Raw genomic sequence first — 12,343 nt, forward strand, 5'->3', positions numbered from 1 at the left:
TTTAAGCAGTGATCCCTAGTTCTATATTATCCAACTAGAGCAGTGGTTCTCAACCGGGATCCACATGGACCCTGGGGGTCCATGTAGATCCCGGTTGAGAACCACTTCTCTAGTTGGATGATATAGAACTAGGGATCACTACTTAAAAGTAAGGATCACTCATTTAAGATGAAGATGACCCTGGTGGTCCATGTAACATTACTGGGGGTCCACACAAAAAAATACCGAATTGGGGGTCCACGGTGATATTTTAGTGGTCCATAGAGCAATTCTACTTCAGAACAATTGTTATTACTGAGAATCAAGTAGAAGAAAAAAATGTTTGTTTTCATGATGAATATTCACCTTTCTCTCTCTCTCTCTCTCGCACTGATAAAGGTCAAAGAGAGATTATAATCTATCTAATTTACCTTGAGGGCTGAAGGGGCTCAGAACCAAAAAGGTGCATTTGCTATGTTTATTTTTGTGGTACTGTATTCTGAGAAAAAAAATCCATACCCGTTGATGACAAATGGGTTTATTGTGCTTTAATGACAGTTGTTGTTGAAGATTGCCCGGGCTATTGTCCCCTAGTAACAGCCCGGAGGACCTTTAATGACAGAAGCAGCTTATTAAATACCCATGGTTGACCTGACGTGAGCGATCTGAAATGTGGCAACACTTAGAACATAGGACAGTACAGCACAGAACAGGCCCTTCGACCCTCAATGTTGTGCCGAGCAATGATCACCCTACTCAAACCCACGTATCCACCCTACACCCGTAACCCAACAACCCCCCCTTTAACCTTACTTCTTGGGACACTACGGGCAATTTAGCATGGACAATCCACATAACCCGCACATCTTTGGACTGTGGGAGGAAACCGGAGCACCCGGAGGAAACCTACGCACACACGGGGAGGACTTGCAGACTCCGCACAGACAGTGACTTATGCCACGTTTCTCCTTGACAAGTTTAATGAATGGTTTAACACAGTAATCACTAGAAACTGTGTATATTTGATATGAATTGGTTATTTTTAGAGTAATTTAATTCAATTTAGTCAGTAAAAAGTTTTTTCATTACTTTTCATATTAGAATAAGTTTGGCAACGTACGAAAATACCGCTAATCCGTTTCCAACCCTCACGGTAAGGTAGATGGACTTTAGGATTAATTTACCACGCATATAAGAAGCTTTATTTTCTGTGGAATGGCTATGGGGGTCCACAAAAAAAAATTAAGAGGAAAAGGGGTCCATGGGTTAAAAAAGGTTGAGAACTCCTGAACTAGAGGAAACATCCTGACCCCATTCACCCTGTCAGTACCCCTTAGGATCTTAAAGGATTTGATCAAGTTGCCTCTTACTACACTAAATTCCAGTGGATAAAAACGTAACCTCTCCAATCTTTCCTCATAAGACAACTCACCCACATTCTTGGCTGTTAAGCACTTTGCAACATCCTAAGGTCATGAAAGACAGAGTAGAAATACAAGATGTTATGACAGTGGTGAGGGCTCAAGTGCTTCTCTTTGCAACATATCCAAAGGTGACACCTCTAACAATGAGGCATTCCCTCAGTACTACACTGGATTAAACTGTGGTAATCTGTAACAGCCTGGATTTTAGGCCTGATAAAATTGGACACCTTAAATTAAGAATAAAAAATTTAAAATCAAATTGCAGTCAACTCCAGGCAGGCTGATTGGAATTCGAACTTGACCAAACTCAAATACACTAAGCACAGACAAACTGGCAGGACATGTCTGGACCTGTCTTGACAATCACCCACCAGGAGAAAATCAGCTCCGTTCAGATGCATCGATTTGTTTTGGGTTTCCCAAGATAGAGCCAGACTTTCTGGTACCCAGAATTCCCGCCATTACCTTATATGGCAACAGGTTACACGCAGACAACACCAAAAGAGATGGACATCCAGGTGCGGGTCACTGGTGTCCACCAGAGCAGCCATCACCAAGTCCACCGAGATCTCATTGGCCGAGGGCCAGAGACATTTCTGGAAAGGCGCGAAGGGAGGGGAATGCAAGTAGAGATCCAAGGACACACCCCAGCGAAGACTTGTCGTGGCGGTGACCATGACGATTTGGAAGACTGACCAGAGATGGAAGGAAGCAGCCAGTGAGATCCACCTTCGCAATGCAGACCCTGAGGAATGTGAAACTCAGAGAATAGGACCCGCGGCAGGACTGAGTCCATCGGTACGGGGAGATTATAAATCTTGGGACCTTTTAGTGAATGTTTCTGGGATAATTTATGTTGTCCTTTTGCTGTTGTCCTTTGTTCGCCTCATCAATAAAGACATTGGGGTAAAACTTTTGTTTAATAAACTAGTCTGAAGTTTACAGACAACAAAACCCATTGCTGCCTCTATTTCCGGGCACATTTCCTGTGCTTCATTTATAATCACCAATAATCAATGTTTCAAGTTAGTTACGTCATCCATATCGTATGTACTCTACAGATTCCAACCCCAATTCTCAGTTTTTGTGTTGTTAACTTCTGTAGGAATCCAACAATCCCAATTCATACTTCCATGAAAACAACTTAACATTCACCACGGCCAATCTATTTGCTGCGGGGATGGAGACCACCTCAACCACACTTCGTTGGGGAATGCTTCTGATGATGAAATATCCAGAGATTCAGAGTAAGAAGCAGCCTGATTGATTCCAGCCTGATCTTGTTACAGCATTTTGTGTGCTTCATATTTTTGGATTGCTATGGATGTGTTTTTTTAAACATTTGCTCAAATGAAGTCATAACCATTATCCAAATCACGTTTGAAATCTGCTTGACTTGCAGAAAAGGTTCACGAGGAAATTATCAGAGTTATTGGATCGGAACGATTTCCCAGAGCTGGAGATCGGAAAGATTTGCCGTACACTGACGCAGTGATCCACGAAATTCAGAGGTTTGGTGACATTGTTCCCCTGAACATCTCACATGAAACAACAGTGGACTTAAACTTCAAAGGATTCTTCATTCCAAAGGTACACTAGGGAAATTATGGCCACAACTGGGAGCTGATATTCTAACGTTTAATCGAGGCAGGAGAAAGGGCAGGATAGGAGAGGAAATGAGCGCTCAACTTTGCATCCAATTGTATTGTGCACTGTTCGTGGCAAAGTGGCTAGCTAACATCAACTTAAAAGGACCATTTTATATTTAATTCAAATCATATAGCTATGTCTAAACACTGTGGGGTGTTTTATTATTAAAGCTACAAGTTTTAACAAATAATTTCCAATGAAGGGGAAATTTAGCGTGGCCAATCCACCTACCCATGCACACCTTTGGGTTTGTGGGGTGAGACCCACGCAGACACGGGGAGAATGTGCAAACTCCACACGGACGGTGACCCGGGATCGAACCCAGGTCCTCGGCGCTGTAATACAGCAGTGCTAGCCACTGCGCCACCGTGCAGCCCTGATTGAAATTGCAAGTTGTTGTACAGTTGGTAAAGCTGCAATGGATCTGATGAGCCAAAAGGCTCCTTCAGCGCAAATAATTTCAGCAATGCCTTTTGAATATAACAACAAAATCATATTGAAACAATGTTTTACTATTTTCAGGGAACCCAAGTCATTCCATTGCTGTCCTCTGTGCTGTACGATAAAACCCAATGGGAAAAACCAGATGCGTTCAACCCATCTCACTTTCTGGATGCTGAGGGCAAGTTTGTGAAGAGAGACGCTTTCATACCTTTCTCTGCAGGTAGCGCAACTTATTATTTTCTTGGACTATATGGTGCTGGAACTTACCCTCCTTTTCTGGGGAACTTAAAATGTGTTGAAGCAAGACACCTTTAATGGGCGAGCTCTATTTGGACCATGTGATCTATTCATCCAATAGGTCAGGGGCGTACACGGCCTAAAAGAGAGAGTGGGATTTTGACTTCAGTTCTTGGATTTGGAAATGGAGAACGTACGGCCTGTATCATAACATTCCTTATTTGAGAAATTAACAAAGGACAAATTCAAGTTTATAATTCAATCAAATTGATTATCAAACACAGTCTTGGTTGTCTCAGGGTCTCTATCTGCAAAGGTGTATCTCGCACGCTGCTTCCTTCCATCCTTTGGTCCACTGTCGAATCCACTCTGTTGTCTCCGCGCCGTGTCTTCGTTGGGGAGGACCTGATGGTCGATTCTTATTCCTCTCTTCGTGCCTTTACAGAAAATGCCCAGGGCCTCAGCCAATGAGGTCTCAGGCAGGGGCACAGCACCCAATGGAGTTGCAGACTGCAACGCCACAGGACAGGAAGAACCCACCTTCAGGGGTTCCATCTCCAGGTATATGGTCCGCACGTCATGTTACTCCATATAACGGCAGGAGATCTGGGTACCAGAAAGTCTAGCTTTATCTGGGAAATCCACAACAATTGATCCATTTGATGTCCTGTTTATAGGACAGGCCCAGATCTTTCAAGACCTTTTGTCTCTGCTCAGTGTATTCAAACCTGGCTGTTCGAATTCCCACCAGGCTGCCTGTGGCTGTCATTCAAAATGTCCAATTCTTAGTTTAAAGTGTCCAATTATTATATCGGACCTAAAATTCAGGCTGTTATGCTATTTACCGCAAATGTGGAAGATTGGGTATATTATGTTGAGCTTATGTGTTAATTTTTTAGAGCGAACAATATAGAGGGGGACGAAAAGCAGAGCGTTATCTTGCTGACAGCATGTGGCACCCAAACGTTGGGGTAATAAGAAGTTTGCCTTGCCCAGAAGCTGCTTTGACTCGAAACGTCAGCTCCCTATTTTCTCCACAGATGCTGTCAGACCTGCTGAGATTGTCCAGTATTTTCTGTTTTTGTGTCGGATTCCTGCATCCGCAGCAATTTGCTTTTAGCTCCAGACTCAAAGTCATTTACCAAGCTCTTGGAGCTGGTAAGGAATCATTACCATCCAAAACCATTTTTAATTTAATTCAACAGGGAGGTGTCTGTAGTGGATTTTGTTGCAAGGTTAAGGAAGCTGGCGAATATTGTGCATTTGGAACATCCCGAAGCAATATGTTAGGAGATGGACTAGTATGCAGGATAAGTAATGCAGCAATCCAAATAATGTTGCTAGCAGACTCATAGAGTCAGAGCTCGATCTAAAAAAGGCCAAAGAGATTGCCTTATCTCAGGAAAGCACAGAAGAAGGTACTCAAGAGCTGCAAAGCATGTAGTGTGGTGAGGCCTGGACGAGGTCATCCAAAATGTCAAGGGGTTTTCCAAGAGAAACTAGGAAAAATAAAAAGGCTCCCAGCTAAGATATACATCGATCCTGAAGCCATGCCAAGGCATTAGAGGGCAAGACTGGTGGCCTATCCCACATTGGAGAAAGTGGACGTAGAGCTTAAATGCCTTGAAAACCTGGGCATCTTGAGACCGCTGCAGTTAATGGAGTGGGCAGCGCCAATTTTTCCTGTCGTCAAACCTGACAAGACAGCCTGCATTTGCAGGGATTACAAACTAACTGTCAATTGAGCTGCCAAATTGGACAGATACCCCATACTGAAGATTAGGGATATGTTAAATTGGCTGGTTGCTTAATGTATATGAAACTCAATATGAATCATACTTACCAGCAGCTAGAGTTTGATCAGACATCAAGGAGTATGTAACCACAAAGGCTTGTATGAGTATATCCGGTCACCATTTGGGGCATTTTCCAGTGCACCATGGAAAATTTATTATTGAGATTACCCAGAGTTATTGTGCATTTAGACGTGTATTAATGACCGGCTCCACAGAAGAAAAGCATTTATTATTATTATTATTTAGATTGGGTGCTGAAATAGTTTAAGAACGCTGGAGTGCATTTGGAAGAGAGAAGTGTATTTTTCAGGCTAGTCAAGTAATCTCTTAGAGGTACAGAGTAAATGTGAAAAGGCTTATAAGACCATAAGACCATAAGACATTGGAGCAGAATTAGGTCACTCGGCCCATTAAGTCTGCCCCGTCATTCAATCATGGCTGATATTTTTCTCACCCCCATTTTCTTGCCTTCTCCCCACCACCCCTGATCCCCTTATCAATCAAAAACCTATCTATCTCTGTCTTAAGCCACTCAGTGATTTAGCCTCCACAGCCTTCTGTGGCAAAGAGTTCTACAGATTCCCCACCCTCTGGCTGAAGAAATACCTCCTTATCTCTGTTTTAAAGGATCGTCCCTTTAGTCTAAGATTATTTCCTCTGGTTCTAGTTTTTCCTACAAGTGGAAACATCCTCTCCACACCTACTCTATCCAGGCTCGCAGTATCCTGTAAGTTTCAATAAGATCCCCCCTGATCCTTCTAAACTACAATGAGTACAGACCCAGAGTCCTCCACTGTTCCTCATACAACAAGCTCTTCATTCCAGGGATCATTTTTGTGAACCTTCTCTAGACCCTTTCCAAGGCCAGCACATCCTTCCTTAGATACGGGGCCCAAAAACGCTCACAATACTCCAAATGGGCTCTGACCGGAGCCATATATAGCCACAGAAATACATCCCTGCTCTTGTATTCTAGCCCTCTTGACATGAATACTAACATTGCATTTGCCTTCCTAACTGACGACTGAACATGCACGTTAACCTTAAGAGACTAGTATGGGCCTGGGTTTAGAGAGCCCCAAATTGTATCATGGAGTTTACTTGACCCACAACTTTGAATATATTGTGGTTATTTTGAGTACACTCTGTAGGTTTGATGCAACAGAAATCTACAGTACTTTTAAATTTAAACACTGTTTATTTATGAAACCAGTTAACATTTTATAAACCCTCAGTAAACATCTTAACAACTATCAACCCCAATAAATCCCCAAAGAATACAGTACTCTCTAAGTAACTCTTAATCTTTCCTTACAACACCCATAAGACAAAAAAAACCCAACCCTCTTTACAGAAAGACATCAGGTTTAACTTCACTACTGAGAACAGTTACCACTTTGAAATCACCAAATGATCATCCATAAACTTGCAGAGATTCATACACATCTTGCTGTGATTGCAGCTTTTCCAAATCTAAAACAAAACACACCCTGTGGCAAACCGCCTAAAGCGAAAGTAAAGGCAGACAGACAGCCCAGCTCCACCCACACTCTGACATCACTGATAAACACCCATTTCTTAAAGGTACTCTCACATGACAAGAGTCGTGAACAAGGACTCCTATGTCCCTTTGTGCTTCTGATTTCCTCAGCATTTCCTCATTTTGAAAACAGTCTATGCCTCCATTCCTCCTTCCAAAGTGTATAACCTCACACCTTTCCACATTGTATTCCATCTGCAACTTCATTGTCCACTCTCCTAGCCAGTCAAAGTCCTTCTGCAGCCCCCTTCTTCCTCAATACTACCTGTCCCTCTACAGATATTTGTATCACCTGCAAACTTAGCAACAGTGCCTTCAGTTCCTTCTTCCAGATCATTAATGTATATTCTTCCCATGGAAGAAAAAGTAAAGGGCATAAAGGAAGCGGCAGCAAGAAGGAATACCACAGAATTAAAATATTTTTTAGGAATGATAAACTATCACGATAGATTCTTTCCAAACATGGTTACCTTGTTAACGCTTCTGCATTCCTTACTGAGAAAACATCAGAGGGGGTTTTGGAAGGCACCTCAGAAAGTGGCTTTTATTCAGGTGAAGCTACAGCTTCAGTCATCAGGTCTACTGGATCATTTTGACCCGGACAAAATAGCTTGTTCTTACCTGTGGCGAATCTCCCTGTGGAATTGGAGCTGTATTTTCCCACAGGTGGAATGATGGAACTGAGACACCAAGAGCTTATGCATCAAGGACCATCTCTGAGGCAGAGAAATGCTACAACCAAATTGAAAAATAAGGATTAGCAGTGAACTTTGGCATCAGAAAATTCCATCAATGTGTGTCTGGGAGGCATTTCAGAATAGTAACAGATCATAAACCATTACCTGGATTATTTAAAGAAGATGTCATTTCCCCATCCCGTCCGCCAGGATACAGCAATGGGTATCAATACTCTCGGCATATGAATACATTTTGGAGCACCGACCCAAAGTCCAAATAGCAAATGTTGATGCTTTCAGCTTCTCCTATTGCCTGTACGTTCAACACCCCCACCAGTGTCAGAGGGAATTGTGATGGCTACAAACGTTTTAGAGACGCTTCCTGTATCTGCGTAACAGGTCAGAACTTGGATGCAAAGGGGCCCTGTACTGTCAAAGAGTATGATATTAAATGGGGGTGTTCAATAGTTGAGCCTACTTTACTTGAAAAGGTTAATTGAGCTGCGAGGATGGTGTGGTCCTTTGGGGACCATGTGTGGTTGTCAATAAAGCCTTTAAATAGCAGAATCTGAAGTGGCACTCAAGCAAAACTGGGTGACAGTCCCTGGGTCACAGACTGACCAGACTCGTTCCGCTTCGAAGTTGATCCCATAGATTTACTTTATCTCCTGATATCTCTCCCTGTGCTCTGGAAGGGTTTCCTCCCCTCACCATGCATGCTCACCTCACACTCAAACTGTTATCCCTCAGTGTTTGGCAGCAGATGTGCGATCAATCCTTCATTGGTTAACTTTCACTGTTGCTATGCCGGTAGAGATCCCATCAACAGGACAATGCGATCACAACTGTCTCCAACTCATGTTAATTGTGGTCAGAATTGCCCACCAGCTTCTGCCCTGACGGCATAATCAGCTTCAACAGAAATTGGAGCAGTTCTTGCATTCATTACATCACTATTGCACCGACATTCTATTGAACTGTGAAACCAGAAGTATCAACTACCCCATTATGCCCATTGTTTGTTACATTAATATTTCTTGCAGCCAATATATAAGGGCTGCACAATAGCACAGTGGGTAGTACTGTTGCTTCACAGCGCCTGGATCCCAGGTTCGATTCCCAGCTTGGGTCCTTGTCTGTGCGGAGTCTGCATGTTCTTCCTGTGTCTGCGTGGGTTTCTCCAGGTGCTCCGGTTTCCTCCCACAAGTCCCAAAAGACAGGCTGTTAGGTAATTTGGACATTCTGAATTCTCCCTCTTGTGTACCCGATCAGGCACCAGAATGTAGCAACTGGGGGCTTTTCACAGTAACTTAATTGCATTGGTAATGTAAGCCTACTTGTGGCAATAAAGATTATCATATTGCTTCTAACATTTTTCACACTGCAGTCCTCGCAGACCCAAACTCTCCCTCCCCATGGTTCGAGAGCTGATAGTGTCTGGCGCCTTAAATCATTAAGGAGATTATTTTCAATTTAAAGAGGCATGAAGACTGCCGCAGGGCCTGAGGACTGAGGAAGTTTGTTTCTGTACTGCCATTTAAAACTGCAATGAAACATTGTTATTTTTAAAATCATTCTGAATAACTTTGTTTCTTTGACGAGTAGCATTGTCATTTTTTTGCAATTGTCTTTTTTCTCTGCAGGTCGGAGGGCCTGCGCTGGCGAGACCCTGGCTAAGATGGAACTGTTCCTGTTCTTTACTGCTCTGATACAAAAATTCTACTTTCAAGTCCCCCCGAATGTCGGTGAATTGGGGCTCGAGTCGGGTGTAGGTTTTACTTCATTCCCGAAGTACCCATATGTGTGTGCAGTCCGTCGTTGATTTACACAACATTCATGATTTGCCTGATAATTTAATTAATCACTGATAGAAATATGTGAGTTATTTTTACCCTGTAACTGTAATGTTTGTCATTGGGCCGAATCATGCTGGTGGAGTTTACGGCGCATTCACAACAGAACAGAAGATTCAAGGAGTTGAGAGACACACCTTGAGTTGTAAAGTTCCAGAAATTGCTGGGGTAGTTACCCTGCCAGTCCACCTGCTCCATTTACATCACGCACGTGACATCTCATCATTAACCTCCACCTTATGTTAAGAACTTGTTGGATTTGCTGATTAATTGTCCACTGACTGCACCAAAGCAAGTTTCTGCTATACTTAAACTGGAGAACGAGTGGGCTTCATCTATGGAGTTAGGATGTTTGACAGTAAATTGTGCTGGGTGGGGGTCCGTATTATTATTGCTGTGTTAGCTGAAATATGAGGGATGGATGTGTGCCAGCTGTGGTGAAATCATTAACCTCTCCATTTTAAACATAGCAACTATTAAACTACACCAATCATTATGGACAAATCGGCGCCACTCTCCACCATCTGTCCCTTTGTTGAATACACAATAGTGTGCAGTCATTTGACTGTTCTAAAAGATCACCCTTCCATGAGGCGTATTCCTGGAGGCTTCATCATTTGACCTCTCACCTCCAACCAGCCCACCTAATGCCCCTGCTATTGGTTGGCCAACATGTCCACACTCAGCCAACTAAAGGACTTCAGCCTCTTCATTGCATGCCAGCCTTTTATCCCCACCACCTGTAATTTCATATCTGATAAATTGTTCAAAGAATAAAAAAGGGAAACACAATATTTTGGTGCTCCAATGGTTTTTCGCTGGGTTGGTCTGAGCAGTATCCTGGAGGTAAATCTTGAATCCATGGACACACTAGAGCAATCATAGAAGAGAGTAATTACGTCAAAGAAGGTAACCCTTTGGCTTGGTGAATCCTTGGCTACCTTATCTAAGCTTGTCCTGTGTACCTCCATCAATCTTACTTTAATTTCCTTTGCTACAATGAGAGGAAAAGCAGCTTCTCCAACCTAACCCTGTTGCTAAATTCCCCCCTCTCTGGAACCATTCTGGTAAATCTCCTCTCCACCATCTCAAGAAGTCTCATGTCATTCCTGAAGCATGGTGACCTGAACTGGATGCCATCAATACTCTAGTTGTCACCTAAGCAGAGCTGAAAATGACTTCCTGTGTTTGTACCCGATCCCTCTATTCTTGAAGCCCAAGACTCCATCTGATTTCACTCTCTCAATACATCCTGCTGCCTTCAAAGATCAATGTACATGAACCCCCAGGTTTCCCTGGCTCTGGATACCCCATAGAACTGTGTCTTTAATTATATCACCTCTACCTATCCCTTCTGCCAAAGTGAACACTTTATGATTCCCTATATTAAATCTCATAAGGATCCTTACTTTTGATGCAATAGGAATCCGATTATTGATCTAACAGAATTAAGATTATGATCCTGGTTATTGAACAAATGGGCTTTCTACAAAAAATTGAACACCTACTTTTTTGCAAGTTTTTTTTTGCAGCAATCGGATATCAGAAAGCCCTCCATTAGGCCTCGCCCATGAAAAAAACATTAAGAGTTGAAGGAGCCTCACAGTTGTCAGAAATCACCCCACGTTTCCTGACAGCCTCGGAGTTCCTGACCCCAAAATCTAATTTTACAATCTCACTGGGGATTGCGAGCCATAAATTGGGAAGCACATAAGCCTCCACATGTGTGGAGTATATTTTCCTTATGAGCACCTCACAGCAGGCACTTGCAAGCTGGAGACATAGAGCCCAGTTTTAAAATATGTTTAGAAGAGATCAAATATTCTCAAAATTTCTCAATTTTTTGGCTATGATATTAAACCAAGGCCAAAGTTGCCTTCTCAGTTGAATGCTAAATATCATATGGTTCAACTTTGAAGAAGTGGAGGTAAGTGAGAAGCATTGGAACCCTCAGGTGTCTCTCTGCACATGCCATTTGAGAGGCCAGAGGACAAAGACTGAATGGTTCACAATTTCTTTACTCTTTTTAAAAATTATTTTGTTTCTAATTAAGGGGCAATTTTAGCGTGGCCAATCCACCAACCCTTCACATCTTTGGGTTGTGGGAGCGGGAAGAATGTGCAAACTCCACACGGACAGTGTGGATCGAACCCGGGCCCTCGACACCATGGGGCAGCAGTGCTAATCACTGTGCCATGTGCCGCTCCAGCATTAGTGTTTTCATGATTAACGAATGTGAAGACTCTGCTGACTTCTGCTTCTCACTATAATATATTTTCAATAACACAAGTTTATCTCAATATTTCACTCCTCAAAAAATTCATGAAAGCACCAAAAGATAGAGTGGGATAGACGAAAAGACAAGATTGAAGTCAATGGAGAAGACTCTTGAGACCCTTGAGAATCATGTGTAGTGTAAAACAGGTTTCTGATTCACCATGAGTTACAGTAAATGGTAAGCAGAAATCAATCCAAGATAACTATGGATGACAAGGGCCACCTATCCCAGCTCATCTTATCCATGCAAAAGGACATTGAGACACATGGGACAGGATTCTCTAAAAATGGGGCTATGTCCCCACGCCGGCAGGAAAACCGGCGCCAACGACTCTGGCGTCAACGGGCCCCCGAAAGTGAGGGAATTCTCACCTTCCTAGGGGGTTAGGTTGTCGCCGGAGTCGGCCCCGCAGCTCCAGCCGGCGGGGAATGGCCCGCCCGAGTCCGTGCATGCACACAACGGTCG

General features: G+C 43.1%; 1 protein-coding gene across 1 annotated transcript in view; it reads left to right on the plus strand.

Moving 5' to 3' along the window:
* Positions 1–10,394, plus strand: part of LOC119978872 (cytochrome P450 2K1-like) — a 30,849-nt gene extending 20,455 nt beyond the window's left edge. The window contains 4 exon segments of the mRNA XM_038820780.1: positions 2,509–2,650; positions 2,806–2,993; positions 3,576–3,717; positions 9,391–10,394. Of these exon segments, the coding sequence (XP_038676708.1) occupies positions 2,509–2,650; positions 2,806–2,993; positions 3,576–3,717; positions 9,391–9,569 (651 nt within the window). The 3' untranslated portion in view covers positions 9,570–10,394.
* The last annotated feature ends 1,949 nt before the right edge of the window (positions 10,395–12,343 follow it).

This window comes from Scyliorhinus canicula, chromosome 15 (assembly GCF_902713615.1).
Source record: "Scyliorhinus canicula chromosome 15, sScyCan1.1, whole genome shotgun sequence".
Classification (NCBI taxonomy): Eukaryota; Metazoa; Chordata; class Chondrichthyes; order Carcharhiniformes; family Scyliorhinidae; genus Scyliorhinus; species Scyliorhinus canicula.